The sequence below is a fragment of the Passer montanus genome, unplaced genomic scaffold, assembly GCF_014805655.1.
Source record: "Passer montanus isolate IOZ18808 unplaced genomic scaffold, ASM1480565v1 scaffold132, whole genome shotgun sequence".
Classification (NCBI taxonomy): Eukaryota; Metazoa; Chordata; class Aves; order Passeriformes; family Passeridae; genus Passer; species Passer montanus.
This window is the reverse complement of record NW_024360055.1, coordinates 996,854-1,015,360: the sequence shown is the minus strand read 5'-3', so window position 1 is coordinate 1,015,360 and position 18,507 is coordinate 996,854. Positions and strand designations below refer to the sequence as shown.

Genomic DNA, 18,507 nt, shown 5'->3' with positions numbered 1-18,507 from the left:
CGGCCGGAGCGGAGCGGAGCGGGCCGGGCGGGGCCGCAGCCGGAGCGGGAGGAGCCGCCGGGCGGGACGCGAGCGGGGTGAGGCCGCGGGCGCGGGCGGGGGGCGCGGGGGCCCGGATTGCGGCCTCGGCCTGGGGGGGTCCCCGGCTTGTGGAGGCCGGAGCCGGGGTGGGGGTGTCATACTTAGTTTATGGATTTATGTGTAAGAATAGCCCTGGCTGGGGCTGCTCTGCCTCGCAGGAACACGGGCGAGGCCGTAGGGCTGTGGCCGGGTGGGGATCCCTCCGGAGGGGTTTCAGCCCCAGGCTGGGACCTGATCCCCTGGCAGGGCGACAGGGGCGGCATCAATATATATCATATATATTTTTATATCTGTATCTATATATATGTACATCGTTGTAGGTTCACCCGCAAGGCGAGCGAGCTTTCCCTTTTAAAGACTCCTCCAGCACCGTTTCGGTCTAAATATTTACCTTCTAAAGCCTTGGACTAAGCACCCTGGGGTCCGTGGGCAGAGCTGGGCGCTGGGGTGCAAACCCTGCCAGCCAAGTGCCATCACTGTGTCTGTTCGTGGAGAGAGCTGCTGGTTCCTCCCGGGGTGGTGGAGTTCATAAAAAACCAGAATAACATATGGGTTCCTCGTTTAAAGGCCTCTCTCTGAGGGGTTTGCAAGGGATGAGCCCTGCACAGTGAGTGTGGTGGCAAAGAGGGTACAGTAGCCTGTTGTTATTATTTTGTAGGGATAGGAAGGGAAAGAATGGGTTGTTATTTGTTTTTTAAGGCCTCATCTGTTCTCCCAGCAATGTGGGAGCATAATGCCTTATTTCCTAGCTGGAGGGTTGAGTTACTCTTGATGTTGTGAAGGAGCTGGATTGGGTTTTCAGTGTCTGTGATTTACAGGGGCTGTCTACAAAGGTGTTTGCTCAGAGTGGAATGTAAATGGAGAGGGGTGAGAACTGGGGTATATCTCAGCGTTGTGTTTTAGCAGGATTTTTGTGATGTTTGGAAAAGGAGAAACCACAGCGTTTGACAGCATTTCTGTGGGGATGTTTGTTATGAGTGGTTCCAGGCAGATCCTGCAGCAGGAGAAGCTTGTTGAATCTGCTGGAATTCTGCACGGGACAGCTTCAGGGGGGAAAGCTTTGGCACTCGGGAGCCAGAGGACACTGATAATCTTTTAGACCACTCAGCACACCACTTACAGTGTCCAGGCAACTGGAGTAACTAGAAAAGCTGGAGGGGGGGAAATAAATGGGCTTTAATATCCTGCAGATGTGCTGGCTCCTGTGTGTTCCATGAATCAGGGTATTGCATGAATGAGTTAGTAAAGCAATGCCTTGTTTTTGTTGTCACGTGCGTGGCAGGTGCTTTACAGATGACGAAGAGAAGTCCTTGTCTTGGAGAGGTTAATGTGAGATGTTATTGACTCAACCTGCTTTGCTTGCCCATGGGGCTGCTCAGGTGGCAAGATCTGGGACAAATAGTTGCATGGAATGCAGGGAATGTCGGTAGAAGAGGGCCAGGAGCTAATTAACCTGGTAACACAGTGCAGTATGTTCTCAGAGTTGGGTTTTAATTTGGCATTTTTACCTTTTTGGTGTTTCTGTGGCTGGAAATTTGACGCTGATGTTAATAGAACATCTGACATTAACTGCTGGAGTTGGATGCTTAGGCAGCTGCTGACCAAACAAATCTGGGTTATTTTTCAGCCAGATAATTTTCCTGATCTGATGCTCCATGTGACCATATAAACAAGTGTGCAAGGGCAGAACAGGGGATCTTGTGGGCAGAAGAGCCATCACTGAAGCTGTGAAACCTGGGGGTTTTTGAAAATACATCCCAGTCTTGCATTAAAAAGAGATATTAACATCACCCTTGCTTGAGGAGTGACTTGTAGGTGGTTTAGGGGGAGAGCTGTCAGCCAGTTCTTTAAAAGCAAATCAGAGTTCAAATCTGAACTTTGTCATGTCTCTGGTTCTGTCCACACACAGAGTTGTGGCTGATTTGTGCCGTGGGAGCAGCCAGGACAAACTACAGCTGAGCAAATCTGAGTTTAGGTGTCTTGCTGCTCAGGGCTGGTCGGTGTGTGCTCAGGTGAGCAGAGCAGTCTGTGCTTTCCCAGGCGGGCTGTGCTGGAGCTGTGTGCAGAGCCAGTGAATAGTTACAGCTCTCACAGTGCAGGGACACAATCTGGGGAGCAGAGTGGTCAAGTGAATTCATGGTTCCTGGGCCTGGAAACTGTAGAGCAAAATGGGGACAGGGGCGTGATTTCAGTTTTCAGCTGTGATTATCCATTGTGCTTCTTGTGTTTTTATGTGATGATGCTCAGGCTGTGCTCTCAGGGCAGAGCATTGCTCAACTCTCTCCCAGCTGGCCCAGTTTGATCAGGTTAGTGTTACCCACATCAGAAACGAGAGGCAAAGCAAAACTCTGCAGATTCTGCCTTTCCCCCAGGCAGTGCCAGTGTTTTTCCCAAGCAGTAGGAAAAATTTTTACAGTGTGATCCTCACATTGGCAGCTTGTACCTTGTCCAGCAATTTCTTTACATCTTTTCTTGAGCCCATCAGCTGCTCTCAAAGAGGTCTTTGTGGCAGAGTGAAAGTGGTAGAGAAGTATACTTTTTTTTTTTGGCAACTTAATGTTGATCTCTCATGGGTGTGTTCTTATAAGTGAGAAATAATTTGCTGTCAGATGCCATTTTGTCACCCAGCACAATGCAGTTCTTGCTGGGATATTTGGTTCTGTGGCATCTCTGACCTGCAGGCAAACTTGGAGAGGAAGGTGGGGGCTTTGTTGCCTGCAGGGCAGCCACTCTCACGTTGCTGTTACTCAATAATCAGTTGGCTTTGACATTAGGTTGCGAAAATTTAAACAAATTGTAAACTGCCGAACTTTGCCCGACACATTCTGCTTGTTTCTCTGTCCTGTCCCACTGCTGACGGGGGATTTAGTGAAAAACAAATCTGGGTTAAAAGAAGCGACTGAAATTGTAGCGCGGGAGGGCTTAGCAGGGCTGCTGCGTGTGATGATCAGCTTTGTATTGTTGCCTTTTGTACTCGGTGAGCAATTGCTTTATGGGACGGATTCATTTGGAGGAGATGAATAAATGGAGTTTCATGGATTTCTGGGGAGCTTTGTTCATTTACATAAGCTGCGAATCTCGGCCGGTTCTGCTCTTGTCAGGAAATTTCACGGCTTCTTTGAGTTGGTGGGAGATCCTGAAGCAGCAGAGACTGTTTGGGGTGCACAGTGTTGTGCTGTTGGCTGGGAGCAGGTTTGCTCCAGAGGAGCTTTCCTTCTTTCCTGGGCCCTGCCACGTTCCTGGGATGGCTGTGCATCACTGCTGTCGGGTTGTGTGGCTGCAGTGGATTCCTGTTAACACACCCCATCTCTCCTCAGGCATTTCTGCTCGGAGGCCATGGAGCTTTCAGCCAACGAGCTCAGCATCTATGACAAGCTCTCTGAGACCATTGATCTGGTGAGACAGACTGGCCACCAGTGTGGCATGTCAGAAAAAGCCATTGAGAAGTTCATCAAGCAACTCTTGGAAAGAAACGAACCCCAGAGGGGCCCTCCACGGTACCCTGTCTTAGTGGCTCTCTACAAGGTAAGATGACTTTTGTGCATGAGCACAGCATTGAGGGTCAGGGTTCTCCTTTGCACCTGAGCTTTTTATTCCCATTGCATTTTCTTGATGAATTTTCCAAGATCTTTATTTAAAAAGCTGTGAAGTGTAGCTTCCTTCCTTCATGCCATGAGCTGCTTTGAGAACAGGAGATATCTGGTCAAAATTTGGAATTCCTCATGTGTGCTGTAAATTTACATTGTCAACATCTTCCTCTCCCATAAATTATTAAATAATGAGATTTGGATTGATTTTTCAGACTAAAATTCCTAGTGTTGGCATCCTGAATGGAAATGTGAGGAAGGAAGGAGATTCTTGAAGTTCAGGGTTGAGTCATGAAGTGAACATGGCTCTCTTTCTGACCCTGTCACAAACTTCTACATGTCTTTATTCTCCTTCTGGTCTATGAAATAAAGCTATTATCATCATGCTTGATGGTAGAAAAATGTTTTAAAAGCCTTAACTAAAAGATTCTGTAAAAACTTTTGCAAAGTGAGTGAAAGGATGCTATTGTTAGGTAGGTTTGAGACCATTCAATCCCAGACTGGTTTGAGTTGGAAGAGATCTTAAAGATCATCTAGTTCCAAGTGCCTTCCATGGGCAGGACACTTTCCACTATAGCAGATGTTTGCTTCAAGTCTGAAAAGCTTCCCGCTGACATAATATTCAGTAATAAGAGAGTGTAATCTCTACAAATCCATTGCAATGGATTTTATTTGGAAAAAACTTCAAGCTCTCTTCCTCGTGTCCTATAAAAAGCTGTAAAATTAGGCAGGAGTACAGGAAACTGCAAATTTGAACTTTCAGCTTCTGTTCTTGTTTTTGCTGTTGATTCAGTTTGACTTTGGCCAGGGGGAGAAATGCGTCATGTCAGCTCTTGAAGGCTTATTTGGGATTCTGGTATGGAGGAGGGAGCTGGTGCCAACTCTGCCAAAGTGTTTCGAGGCTTGACGGATGTTTGCAAAAGCCACAGGGTTTTCCTTGTGTAAGAGGCATGGCAGGAGTGCAAGCTTTTATTTGATTAGGTAGGGAGGAAAAGGAACTATCTGTAGATAATCCTGATTGATCTCATGCTGGATTATTTGCAGTGCTAAAATACAGGAACAAAGCTGTTTGTGTGGCTTGGGTTTGAAGGCTGCTTAATTTCATCTGTGGACAGCCCTAATAATAAAACTGGCTGACAACACTGTGCACATAAATAGCATTGCAGCTGAACGAGGAGACACAGCAAAAAAATAAGAGTGTTCATGTTGTGGTGCACAGCCACAGCCCTTTGATACCAGCAGAAGGTGTGTCCTGGAGTGAGGACACCTCAGCTCCCTGCAGTGTGATTAACTCTGTGCCTCTTTTCCCTTGCAGGGACTGCTCACCCTGGGCTTGGTGTTGCTGACTGTTTACTTGGTGATCCAGCCCTACAACCCGCTGCCACCTGAAGCACCACTCTCCAGAGCCCAGGCCTGGGGCTCCCTGGTGGGGCACATCCGGCTGCTGTCCCTGCCCATTGCCAAGAAGTACATGTTGGAGAGTAAGGAAATGTTTTCTGTGCTGTAACATAAGCCTAGCAAGAAATACCAACTTAAATACCAGCCACGAGAGTCACTCGAACGTCTCCAGGGCACCACAAATGTGTTGCTGGCTTAGCATCATGGTTTTCTTTTCCTACCACTGTACTTAAAAATAGCATCCTGAGTTCTAGCTTCACTGGGGCTGAAGCATATTTTATCTCCAACTTGTTAATTTTGTTCTTGCACATTCTCTTTTCCTTGCTTTTAACACCTTGGGTCTTTCTTCCACAAGAGTTCCCTTTTCTCTAGAAATCTTTGCACTTCTGAAAACCAGAACTGAGATAGCTCTGCTAGGGAGATGTCACCTTTTCTTGTTTTTTCTGAGTAAGGCAAAACCAGTTTCTCAACCAAATCTTGTTATCTGTGAGCAAAGTGTAAAAACCTCAACTTGTGGCCTGGTTTAAGGAAAAGGAGTTTGGCATATTGGGAAAGGCCTGGGGGATTGAGTGCTGTCATGTTTACGTGACATTGAGGGCAGTGTCTGTGTGTGTGAGGAAGTCAGATAAGGGTTCCCTGTGAGGTGATCCCATCACAGGAGAACAACAGCCTAGATTTTCCTAGAATGGCATAATAGAAATGGAAAAGTTTGGCTATTTCTCATTCTTGGTTAATCATTTCACTGACTTAGCCTGGCAGGTGGGTGCAAGCCTGGGCTCTGCCTCTGCTGGAACACAAAGACTGTCAGTGATGATAAAGCTGTGAATTATTTTGAGCAGGGATGTGGCACAATGTTGATGGCCTGGTGGCTCACTGTAAAAACAAACTCCTGTAGCCGTGCCCTTGTCATGTTTATATTTAGCTCGGGCACCTCATTGTGCTGGAGTTGTCTGTGTTGGCTCTGACCTTCCTGCCAGAGCTAAAAAGGGCTTCCTGAAATGGCAGCACCATTCTGCATTCCCTCCCTCCCTCTTTTCCAATGACGCTGACACGGGATTTCTGTTGAGTCCAATTTGTATGGGTGGGACAGGGTATCCCCCATTGTTCCTCTTATTCCTTATGGATTGGGATATCTCTGGGAGTGAAAAACAAAGGTGAGAAGATGGCTCTGATAAGCACTTGACATTAGGAGCCTGCTTATCTCCTGCATTCCAGCTTTTCCATGGGTGAACACCCCCCTGCTCCTGTGTTGAGATGGAATCCAATGGGAATTTTAGTGCTCATTTCACTTTTCACAAGGGCTAGGAGTGACAGGACAAGGGGGAATGGCCTAAATTTGAAGGCAGGTTGGATGTTAGGAAGAAATTCCTCCCTATGAAGGTGGGGAGGCCCTGGTACAGGTTGCCCAGAGCAGCTGAGGCTGCCTCATCTCTGGAATCTTTCAAGGCCAGGCTCATTTGACTGTGCACAAGGGCGAGGAGTGACAGGACAAGTGGGAAGGGCCTAAATTTGAAGGGAGGTTGGATGTTAGGAAGAAATTCCTCCCTATGAAGGTGGGGAGGCCCTGGTACAGGTTGCCCAGAGCAGCTGTGTCTGCCCCATCTCTGGAATCTTTCAAGGCCTGGTTGGACAGGGCTTGGAGCAACCTGGGACAGTGGAAGGTCTCTGCCCATGGCACAGGGTGAAGCAAGGTGAACTTGGAGCAACCTGGGACAGTGGAAGGTGTCTCTGCCCATGGCACGGGGTGAAGCAAGGTGAATTTTCCAACCCAAACCATTCTGTGGTTCTATTGTGTTTATTCAATCAGATTTTGTCCAGAAAGTTGACAAGTTCTTCCTTCCGCTACCACAGGGTACCTTTGGGTGAGAAGAGCCCAGGGAGGTTCCTTGGCATAGCTAAAGTTTGTAGGACAAGGGCTGCCTGAAACCATGAGGATCTCCTTGTAAAGATAAATAAGAGCAGGAGCAGTTCTGGCCTAACTTTGGAAAAAGCAGCTGCATGATGAGGGGATGGGGAAACATCCAGAGGAACAGGGGAAAAGGGAATAAAGATAAATAAGAGCAGGAGCAGTTCTGGCCTAACTTTGGAAAAACCAGCTGAATGATGGGGAAACATCCAGAGGAGCAGGGGAAAAGGGAGGGATGGATGGAGAGGAAGGATGCAGTGTTGTTATTTAAATGCACATAAAATCCCTCATGCTTCTGTGAGTCCTGTAAGTCTTGAGAAGAAATGAGCAATAGGGTGGGCAACAATCCAGTTCTGGGGGAAAGAGGAGAGGAGAGAGGCAGTTCCTGCTCTGTTTTTGACAGAATTAGGTTGTGGTGGAAGCCACAGCATGTCCCAATTAACAGATTAATAGGGGTTGGCTGGAGTGACTTTGATCCTGCCTCAGCAAAAGGAACTGGACAAGACCCTGGCTATTTAAATGGGAGAGTGCAGCACCCAGCCTGAACCTTGGCTGGGTTCCTGTGGGAATCCCTCATGTCCTGGCTTCCCAGCAGGCAGCTGCAGCCACTGACACTGTCCCAGTGACACTGGTGTCACCATCACAGCTTGCTGCCCAGAGGACACTGGTGAAGCCATCCAGCAGGAATCTGGAAGAGGCAGTTCCATGGCTTGGGGCTGAGTGCTCTACCAAGCCCTTTCAGTTCTGCTTTTTGTGTGTTGCATTATGTTGCCCCTAACTTTGGCCTTGTGGTCTGCTGAAGGAAAGGGGTAAAGCTGCATCTCGTGTCCTGTTTGTTGATGAGAGTTTAAGTCCAGGAGGTCTTGCAGGCAGGTCTGGTGTTCTCTGATCACAGAATGCCAAAGTAGTTTGTGTTGTAAAGGACTTTTGCAGGCCATGCAGTCCAACCCCACTGCCAAGGCAGGGTCACCTGGAACAGGTGGGTTTGGAATGGGTACACAGGGGGGGACATGGCCTCCCTGGCAGCTGTTCCAGTGCTCTGCCACCCTCCATGGGAAGAAGTTCCTCCTCAGGTTGAGGTGGAATTCTTGTGTTTTAGTTTGTGCCTAAAACATGTTGCTGGGCACCATGGAAAAGTCTAGCACATCCTCTTGGCATCCCTTGGAGATATTTATATGCCTTAATGAGATCCCCTCTGAGTCTCCTGTCTCTAGAAGGGAGATGTTTGCACTGTGCCTGAGCAGCAGACAAAACCACTAATGAAGGGACTGGACGTACAGACTCCCCTTCCTTTCCCTATGTAGGTTCTGGGAAGAAAATTTTGAGGGGGCTGAGGATGGAGCTTGGAGCTCTCTGTGCTCAGGCACCAGTTCCAAGCCAGCTTGGGCTGTTCCTGTTGAAAGCCACCTGCTGTCAGCTGGAGGCTGCCGTGGCCCACCGGCAGTGCTGGCACACGTTGCCGTGCCCTGGACACGGGTGGTCTGGCTCCTTCCTCTGTGCCTGGGCAGGCAGGGACAGCCTGGGCTGAGCTGTCCCTCCTGAGCTTTGGGGCAGCTTTCCTGTGTGCGGGGTTGAGGTTGGAGCCTGCTCTGCTGGGAGGCGTGGGCTGAGCAGCCAGGTTTGTGTTGCAGAACAAGGGCAGCTCAGTTGCTGGGTTTCCCCCGAGAGCCAAGAGCTCCAGTCAGAGTGGTGGTGAGGCTTTGGGAGGTGCAGAGGTGCAGGATGTGCTCTCCTGCTCACGGTGACCTGCCCTCCATCCTACTGCCTTCCACCCAAGAGCTGTGCTGTGGGTGACAAGGGCTGTCTGTCTGTCAGTGGCTGTGGGTGGACCTTTGAGCAGCCGAGGTGAGCAGCAGCATCCACAAAACTCTCTCGAATTGTTTATAGGATTGAGTCCAAAGTAAATTTCCTTTTTGCCTGTCTCTATGCTCTCTTTCTTACTGACTTTTTTCCCCGGATCAATTCCCATATTAAACCTTATGTTCCCACCCTTTGTTCCTTGATAGCTGACTCTTAGACCCTTGGGTCTGTGCCTCTCTTCCAGCTGTTTTCCCAGGGCAAGGTCGCTGTGGTTGGGGAAAATGTCTGTGGAAATGTGGTTTGCATTTGCTCTTCCTGAGCTGGTGTTTATGCAGAGCTTGTGAAAGCCCTGGTGCTGGGTCACGTTGGCTGCTCTTGGCACATCAGCCCTTCATTTATAACCCCAGAGAGGTTATAAATGGCAGTGGGCTGTCAGACCTCTGGGTCTACCTGCTGTAAGGAACATGGTGTATTTTGATGGGTTAACTCACAGCTACCTAATGCTATTCCAGGGAAATGTAGGACCTGTGCATTCTGGATTGATTTCTCACACAGGCTGGGATGGACAACTCCCTCTGTGTTTCAGTTCTCTGGTGCAAAACAGGGGTGCAAGTTTTCCTCTCTCCCCTGCAAGCATTAGGAATGCATGAGCTCTCAAAGTCTGCTGTAAAGCCAAATGAAAAGGGGTTTTCTATTCTTTTACCAGAAGTTTTAAAACCACACTGGTAGTCACTCATCTGATTTTTCTTTCCTTCACAACTGTGTCATCTCTATAGCTTTGTTAATATCTAAATATGATTTTTGGTGTTAGTTGGTTGGTAACTGTTCCCTGCCAGCCATGCAATGATGTGATGAGCAGAGCATTAAGCTGCTCTCACATTAACTTGTGTGTCTGCCTGTGCTAAGTTCAGTCCTTGCAGCTCAAAAACCTCAGCAAAGCAGGTCTGTCAGTGGGGAATAGGCTGTGGCCTAACGTGACAATTTGCACGTTGTACTGGTAGGAGGGGTTGTAATGACCTCAAGGAAAATCCAGCTTTGCTTTTAATGATGACACTTGGTCCTGGGCACCCTCATCCTGCACAGCCCAGGATCAGCTGGGTCAGTAACTGCTCAGCACAGCTAAAATCAGACAAAACCACACATGGATCTCAGTGCTAGAAAAGAGATCCTGTGCAAGTTATCCTCAGCTTGAAGAAGAAGTGTTAAATACCCCTTTTTGCCTAGACCAGTAGGGCTAAAATCATGTTTACAGCTTTATGTGTAATTATTGTAGTGAAAGGAGCCCAGCTGGAGGAGCAGTGTTTAGCAACACCTTGTAAATGGCCTGTCACTGTGTTACTAAAGCCTGCTGGGTGCCAGAGCTATTTGTGGGGATGGGTCACAGCAGGCTGGGTTACTGGGGGAGGGCAGCAGCTGGTTACTGGGAGAGGGCAGCAGCCTCTGCCTCTTGGCTGGCCCACCTTGGGTTTAGCTGGAGGCTTGCCTTGGCGCTTGGCCAGCCCTTCTCTTCCCTCATCTTAACCCTTTGCAGGCAAAACACTTTCCCCTATGCTTCTCTCACTCCAGCCTTGGAGAGTTTTTATCCTTGGCACGGCTTTGTGCAGAAGGGGAGCATCCAGCCTGCCTGCCTTGCACAGAGACTTGCTGCTTCTTGAGAGCAGCCTGGGCACCCAGGTATTCATCCAGCCTTTCCCTGTGAGCTGGGCACCCAGGTATTCATCTACCCTTTCCCTGTGAGCTGGGCACCCAGGTATTCATCTACCCTTTCCCTGTGAGCTGAGCACCCACATGTTCATCCAACCTTTTTCCCTGTGAGCTGGGCACCCAGGTATTCATCTAACCTTTCCCTGTGAGCTGAGCACCCAGGTGTTCATCCAGCCTTTCCCTGTGAGCTGAGCACCCACATGTTCATCCAGCCTTTCCCTGTGAGCTGAGCACCCACATGTTCATCCAGCCTTTCCCTGTGAGCTGAGCACCCACATGTTCATCCAGCCTTTCCCTGTGAGCTGAGCACCCACATGTTCATCCAGCCTTTCCCTGTGAGCTGAGCACCCACATGTTCATCCAGCCTTTCCCTGTGAGCTGAGCACCCACATGTTCATCCAGCCTTTCCCTGTGAGCTGAGCACCCACATGTTCATCCAGCCTTTCCCTGTGAGCTGAGCACCCACATGTTCATCCAGCCTTTCCCTGTGAGCTGAGCACCCACATGTTCATCCAGCCTTTCCCTGTGAGCTGAGCACCCACATGTTCATCCAGCCTTTCCCTGTGAGCTGAGCACCCACATGTTCATCCAGCCTTTCCCTGTGAGCTGAGCACCCACATGTTCATCCAGCCTTTCCCTGTGAGCTGAGCACCCACATGTTCATCCAGCCTTTCCCTGTGAGCTGAGCACCCACATGTTCATCCAGCCTTTCCCTGTGAGCTGAGCACCCACATGTTCATCCAGCCTTTCCCTGTGAGCTGAGCACCCACATGTTCATCCAGCCTTTCCCTGTGAGCTGAGCACCCACATGTTCATCCAGCCTTTCCCTGTGAGCTGAGCACCCACATGTTCATCCAGCCTTTCCCTGTGAGCTAGGCACCCAGGTGTCCATCCAGCCTTTCCCCATGGGCTTTGCAGCCCATGCTGTCTGACCCATTCCTGAGCCCAAGGAGCACGGGTCTGCTCAGAAGGAAGGGTTGAGCAATAAGGCTGCTTGGGAGGTAAGGCAGGATCTGATTTCTAACTTGTTTCCTCTCCTCTTGCTCTCAGAGGATGTTACTTTTTTTTTTTCCTCAGCAAAGTTGAGCTGGTTTTTGCTCTTGTTTTCGTGTGTGTTTTCATGCACTGCTCTGGGGGCTGAAGCATTTGGAGGTGGTTGTGGGTCACAGCATGTGCAGGGCTCCCTCCCATCACTGCACAGCTGCCAGTTTATCTGATCTTTTGTGTGTAAACAACCCTTTTATGATATAACCTGAAAGCAACCAACAGACATGTGTTGGCTCGTTGAGAGGGGAAAAAAAACGGCTGACTTTGCAGGGCAGGGTGGTGCCAAGCTGTTCATACTCTGTTACTTTGGCCTTGGTTCAGCCAGTGAACTGTTTATTTGGGTTTGCTGGCAGCAACTAACCCCAAACCATTGTGGTGCTGTGGAACATAAAATACTCTTCCTTTTACTTCTATATTGTGAATCCTCCAACATTTCTTGTTTCCTCATTTGCAGAGTGAATCCTTACTTTGCATTTGCTTCCCTGGGATCAGCATTTGCCATAGGTGGCCTCTTGCAGAGGCATTTAGCAGCCTGCAGAGCCCTCTGTGCACTTGTGACACAGACATGTCAAACCTTTTACAGGCTGAGGCCACCATCAGGCAGGTGACAGCAGCTGGGAGGGATTTGTTTCCAAAGCTGTTCCTCTGAGGCAGATTGCTCATGCAGCACAAGCTGTCACTGGGGCAGGTAACCAGAGGTGCAGCTGGACTTGGGGTGCTTTCCTGACAGCTTGGCCCCTGCTTTCCATTCTTGAGACTGGTAGGTGCAGATTTCTCCTGGAAATAATGCTCTTTTGCCCCAGCAGACTGTGAATTCCTCTTGGGCTCGGCTCAGCAGACTTGATTTCACAATGTCTGGTTGGATCAAAATCATTTTCGTGCTTTGCTCGAGGTTGACTAATGATCCCTGTGCAGGAGCAGCCGTTACCCATTAGTGAGATGAACGAGTAGTTCTTCAAGCTGTTGACTTCTACCCAGAACAACAATAAAGGGGTTCTTGATGGAGTTTTTTGTAGCTGTTATTTTGTTCCTAGCTGTTTCTAAAACTGGGAGGTACTTTCTTCTCGTGGCATAAATATATTCAATATACCCAGAGCTACAATAAAAGTTCAATATGAGGGAGGGGTGAGGAGCTTGTGCTGAACAGGGACACTCTTTGTAGTATGTATTTAAAGCCCCACTGTGATGCAGTCCTTAATCAGGACTTGCAGGCTGTAATTAATAATCCTTGTTTCCTGCCTGACTTACTTAAGAGCCCATCAGTTTAGCCTGACTTTGACATGACATTATAAATGATCAAATTAATTTTTAGCCTAGTGAAGAATTTGCAGCAAGATGGGAACATTGCTTGTGCAACAAAGGTGCTCCAAATGCCTCTTCCAAACTGTGCCACCTGGTAACTACAGAGCTTGGAATTCTCAGATCTGTAAAGTAAAAATTATGGGATTTACCTGTGTAATACACTGTGATCATAAATTGATGCCTAAATTTTTCCACCATCCCAGGTTACTCCAAGCCCCATCAAGCCTGGCCTTGAACGATTCCTGAGATGGGGCAGCCACAGATCCTCTGGGCTCTCTGTGGGCCTCCCCACCCTCCCAGGGAAGAATTTCTTTCCAATAGCCCATCTGTCCCTGTCCTGTGGCAGTGGAAGCCATTCCCCCTCACCCTGACACTCCAGGCCTTGTCCCAGATCCCTCTCCAGCTCTCTGGGATCTCCTTTAGGCACTGGAAAGGGATCCAAGAGCCTTTTCCTCTCCAGAGGAATACCCCCAGCTCTCCCAGCCTGGCTCCAGAGCAGAGGGGCTCCAGCCCTCAGAGTATTTCTGTGGCTTCCTTGGGACTCACTCCAGCAGCTCCACATTCTTCTTGTGCTGGAGTCCCAGAGTGGGGGCAGCTCTGCAGGTGGGGTCTCACCTGAGCAGGGCAGAGGGGCAGAATCCCTTTTTAATGAAACACCCAGGTTTGTACAATGGACCTACAAGAAAGGGCAGAGAAGTGCCTGGGGAATATTCAGTGCACAGTGATTCTTGGGAGCCCTGAGTTCATTCAGTGCTTGCTTGAATATATTCCTAGGATTGGCCCCAGTGAAGTATGTGGTTGGTCTGGGGAATAGTCTCATCCTCAGAGAGAGGGATCTGGGATTTGGAGCCAGCCTTGGCAGGCTGTGGAGCTGCTCAGTCCTCTGGGGAGCTTCCTCTCAGTGGCTGTGGGTGATGGCAGCAATGGCCCCTGCAGACACAACACCTGGGGGGGCTGTGAAGTGCTGGGGGGGGTCTTCCTTGTGGCCAGACTTCCCTGTTCTGACCTGGCTGGAGTTGCCTGGTGGAGATGGCTACAGCCTTGCAGCCCAGAGTGCTAGGGGGCAAACCAGCTTGGTGGGGAGCCAGCAAACTGCCTCAGCACCTGCAGGGCTACAAGCAGGAGGGTTTGTGTTTTGAACACTTTGTTAGGGTCAGGAGCAGACCTTTGCTCTGAATCCTGCAGGAACAAAAGTTCCCCCTGCTAGGGGCTTCCCTTTGAACCTCCTGCACTGGCAGATTGAGCCTGCACCCTCTATGTGGTCCCTAAAGAGAGCAGGGCTTGCTGAGATCCTGCTCTCACATCCACGTGGGCAAGTTTCCATGAGTTGACTTGCTTTGCTGCAATGGGCAGCAGCAGGGCCAGGTCTTCCCAGGAACCTTGAGTTTACAATCTGATCATCCACACCCAGCATCTCTGGGGCTGTGCACACACACCCCTCTCTAGTGCTGTGGGCAGCCAAAAATTTGGGAGATCCTCTGTGAAAACAGCCAAGAAGGGCGGGGTACTCATTTTAAATTGAGGGTGACTTGAAAATTATTTCTCTGCATAGTGGAAAGTAGAGTCATAAACTCCTTGTAGTATTAATCATAGACGTGTTTTAAGGGAAGATTGTTATCTCTTGGTCTGTGCTGTGTTAGCAGCTGAAAGTCCCAGGCCTGGCTCTGCTAGGAGCTCTCCTGACATGGGGGAGAAGGCAGCTCTTGTTCTGGAGAAATAATAACACATAAAAGGAAATATGAGGTGCTTGTGGCCAATGGGGAACTGAAGTTCTGTTGAACAAACTGAAGGCTGCCCCTCAAAAAGGGGTGAGAAAGCAGAGAGAAGTTGGCCCCACTTCTGTCGTGTAAAGGATGTGTCACTGCTGCAGCTGCTCTCCTGCACTCCAGCTCCACGGGGATGGTTGCCCACGCCCAGCACTTCAGCGTGTGGATGGGACCGTGGTGTGAGGGCTGTGCTGGGCTGAAAAGAGCATCTTCCATTTGCATCCAGCCGTGTGTGTGTGTGCACAGACAGCGCTGCTCAGCCTCCACCGGCAATCCCCAGGGTGTCTGGGCAGGCAGGGTGATAATGTAAAAGGAATGCAGGGAGGGTGAGGAGAGACAATCAGCATCCTGGGTAAAATCCTGCCCTGTCCCCAGTGGCAGTTGGCTCCTCTGTGCACCATCTCTCCTCCCGCCCTCCCTGGGAAGGGCAGGCCTGTACTTGTCATGCCAGTCACACACATGCTGGTGCACAGACTAACACCCTCCACAATAAATCTAAAAGATTAATTACCGGGGGAAAAAAATATCCCACAACCCCACTTGCAGCATTTGAAATGCATCTCAGCCAGTGCTCTGCTCTGGTTATTCATGGGGAAAAGAAATCACCTCCTGAATCGAGCAATTGAGAATGCAAATATCCCAGCCTGGCTCAAAAGAGGAATCAAGCTCTGTACTGTCAAGCTGATTAGCATCCTGTTCTGTGGGGTACTACCCTGAGCCCAGAGGGAAAATTTGGGGACAACTGTGCTTAATGCTTAGGGATGAGGTTTCTGAGTTTTGCCCAGAGAGAAATTACAGTCTTGCTACGCCCCGTCTGATGACAGACCATAGAGATGTTTTCGTGTTCTCCTCACAGCGACTGCCCTTTCTCTGGTGGGATCTTTCAGCCTTTTGTTTCCTGTCACTGACCAGCTGTTTTTTGTGAGTTGAGTTTTTTTGTTGTTGTAAAACTGAAGCTTTCTACAGGCAGTGGAACAAAGATTTTCTTTTTTCTCTTGTGAGCAGGGAGGGAAAGTACATTGGTGCAGTTTCTCATGGGACTGGGACTTCTGCTTGCAAGAAGGATTTTACACTTTGTTTTGCCTTTTTTCCCCTTTCCCTGTAAGCAGTGTAGATGCATCTTCCAGAAAGATTAGGAATTCTATCCTGATCCCTTTCAGTCCATATCCCAGCGGTAGGGTGGGAAATGCAGCATTTGGGAGTTGGAAATACTCAGCAAGAAAGAAGCAAAATTAATCCCAGTCTGCTCCTTGTTGTTATGTCCCAATGAACATAAATCCTCTGTAGCATTCCTTGTGGCCTGTTGCAGATGTCAGAGGGGAAAATAAAACAAGAGCTTCCCAGAAAGTGCTGTTCATCCCTTTTAGCCTTGTGCAGGAGCATGAGCGTGGCTGGAAATTGCAGTGGCAGTGACAAGCACTTTGTGCATTGTCCTTATTCCCCCAAAAAGCTGCTGTGCATCCGTGTTTCCCAGCTTGATTTTTCAGCCAGACTTCACTCCTCTTTCTCCCTTTGCCATCCCCTCTGTTTTCTGAGTTTGCCTGCAGCAATGTCCAGGAGACTTTGGAGCTGTTTTGACATGTGCTGGCAGGGTGGGCCTGTTGGTGAGGACAGATTCCTGGGTATTTCACGTGAGATGTGTCCCAGGCCATGGGTTTTTCCTGTCCCACCCTGACAGATCAGGCCTGGGATGGGTTTGCTGCCACTGCCCATATTAAGCCTCTTGGATTAAGGCTGCAGAACAAGGGCTGTCACTGCCATAAAATCTGTGTTTGAAGTGGAATTTCCATTAAGCCCTCCAATTTCTCACAACCTGCTGCTGTATCTCCAAATATAAAATTTGTCTTGTGGGCCTTTAGGCTGGAGATCAGGGGAAAGTTCTTCCCCCAGAGGGTGCTGGGCACTGCCCAGGCTCCCTGAGAATGGGCACGGCCCCGAGGCTGCCAGAGCTCCAGGAGAGTTTGGACAACATTCTGAGACACAGGGTGGGAGTTTGGGATGTCTCTGTGCAGGGCCAGGAGTTGGAATTTGATCTTTGTGTGGTTCTGTAAATTAGAGCCACACCCTTTCAGTGTGGTGGCTGCTCTGCACATCCTTTACATAGAAATGCATGGGGTGTTCAGCATTGTCCTGCTCATTCCCTGCTGCACCAAGTCCCTTCTCTTAATGTTTCTTTGGTTTTTTGGGGGGAACTGTTAATTGAAGGAGGCCATTAAGTTGTGTTTTCATGTAAAAATTAAATTTGTGAAGATGTAAACATATGCAATGTTTATTTTTGGCCAGTTCAGCTGATTGTGGTGTAATGACAATTTTTGGAATTTACAATGAATGTGGCTGTGGTCCAGGGGTTGCTCATGCTGGGACTTTTCTCCCAGTTTCCTCTTCAAGTCAGTGCATGGGATGAATGAAAACAGCAACAGCATGTCTTGGTGAAATCTGACATTTCCCCAGCATCTTCTGCACATCAGAGATTGGGCAACCATTGCCTGGGACAAATTTCTAAATTAACACAGTGGTAAAGGGGAGGGTGATGATTTCAGGTATGTCCTAGCAGGGTTCATGACACCATATGGGAGTTATTCTTCCCATCTTGGATCTTTTCTGTTTACTGGGTGTTATCTCCTTGATAACACTTTTGGGTTGCTCTTTTGCTCCTGGACTTGTTTCAGTTTAATTACACTACATATGATGGTTGCCATCCCTCTGTTGCTCATGGAAAGGTAGCTGAGCATGTGTGCCTCATGTACAGAGAAATGGAATTTCCATGAGCTCTCCCATTGCTCACAACCTTCAGCTCTATCTCCAAAAGGTGCTGGAAGCATTCCCTCCAGTTCCCTGCCTGATGAAGCTGCTTCTTTTTGAGTTACAGCCATCAGAAACTATAAGAAATCTCAGTGTTTCCTGTTAGGGATAATGAGTTTATCATTGGATTTGTCTCCTTTCCATTCCATTTTTGGTCTTACTAAAGAGGTTTCCCTTGTTTCTTCCCCAGAATGCCAGGACTGGTGGGCAGCAGGTTGCAGACAGAACACTTCTGCACTTCCTGCAAACTGCACAGTCTGTTCTGCTGTGAAAAGCCTTCACATAGTGACAGACTTCAGAGAGCTATCAGAAAAGCTCCAGAGGCATCAGCCTTTTCTAATCAAGGTAATGCAGGGATTTGTGAGGCTGGGTGATGAGTCCAGACTTGAACAGCACAAGCCCTAAACCCCTGCCCAGTATTTTCACCCATGAATTCAAACTGCTCAGTCAGGACATGTGTCTGAGAAGACATTTCACCCCAGTGTGAAGATGTGGGAGGAGAGAGCTCCCTCCATTGTTCCTCTGACTAATGTTCATTGTATTTGGACACTTAGCAATCCATGTGCTGTTGGATGTTTTCTAGTGGGAGGGAAATGGGAGCAGGGGGCAACCCCGTGGGCACAGCTTTTATCTGTGTTTCATGTTCTTTAAGACAGGGCAGCATCTCTCCTATGAAGAACTGAAGCATTTTCAGTCCCAGGATCCAGAACTGGCAGAGGTTATAATAGAAGAAAATCCAGCTGAATTGTGGAGCTGCCCATTTTTCTTTCCCTGGTGAGTCAGAACATGTGATGGATGGACACATCCTTTCTGTAGGGGTGCTCAGGCTCTGCCTGTGTGAAGCACCAGTGCCTGCAAGTTGCAGTTCAACTGGAGGGAAGGTGTGCAGGAGTGAGGCTGCTTCTGCTTGCTGGCACTGATTTGTTCTGAGGATGAGACTTCTGCACTAAAAGTGGAGAGTTGGTGCTTGGTCTCTAGCTATTGCTTCCCTTATAAGATAAAATTATCCCAGAGTCTGCCTGGTCCTGATCTTCAGGCTGTAAATCCTCTGGGCTGTGATCTGATCACCTGAGACAACTGTTTCACATTTCTATCACCTCTGTCTACTCAGTGA

At 48.9% G+C, this 18,507-nt stretch overlaps 1 protein-coding gene across 1 annotated transcript in view; it reads left to right on the top strand.

Moving 5' to 3' along the window:
* Positions 1-26: 26 nt before the first annotated feature.
* CUNH6orf89 (chromosome unknown C6orf89 homolog) overlaps positions 27-18,507 on the top strand; it is a 24,919-nt gene continuing 6,438 nt past the window's right edge. Inside the window, exons 1-5 of the mRNA XM_039699333.1 lie at positions 27-77; positions 3,399-3,606; positions 4,984-5,149; positions 17,584-17,738; positions 18,046-18,167. Coding sequence (XP_039555267.1) covers positions 3,418-3,606; positions 4,984-5,149; positions 17,584-17,738; positions 18,046-18,167 — 632 coding nt within the window. The 5' untranslated portion in view covers positions 27-77; positions 3,399-3,417. The remainder of the gene's footprint in view (positions 78-3,398; positions 3,607-4,983; positions 5,150-17,583; positions 17,739-18,045; positions 18,168-18,507) is intronic.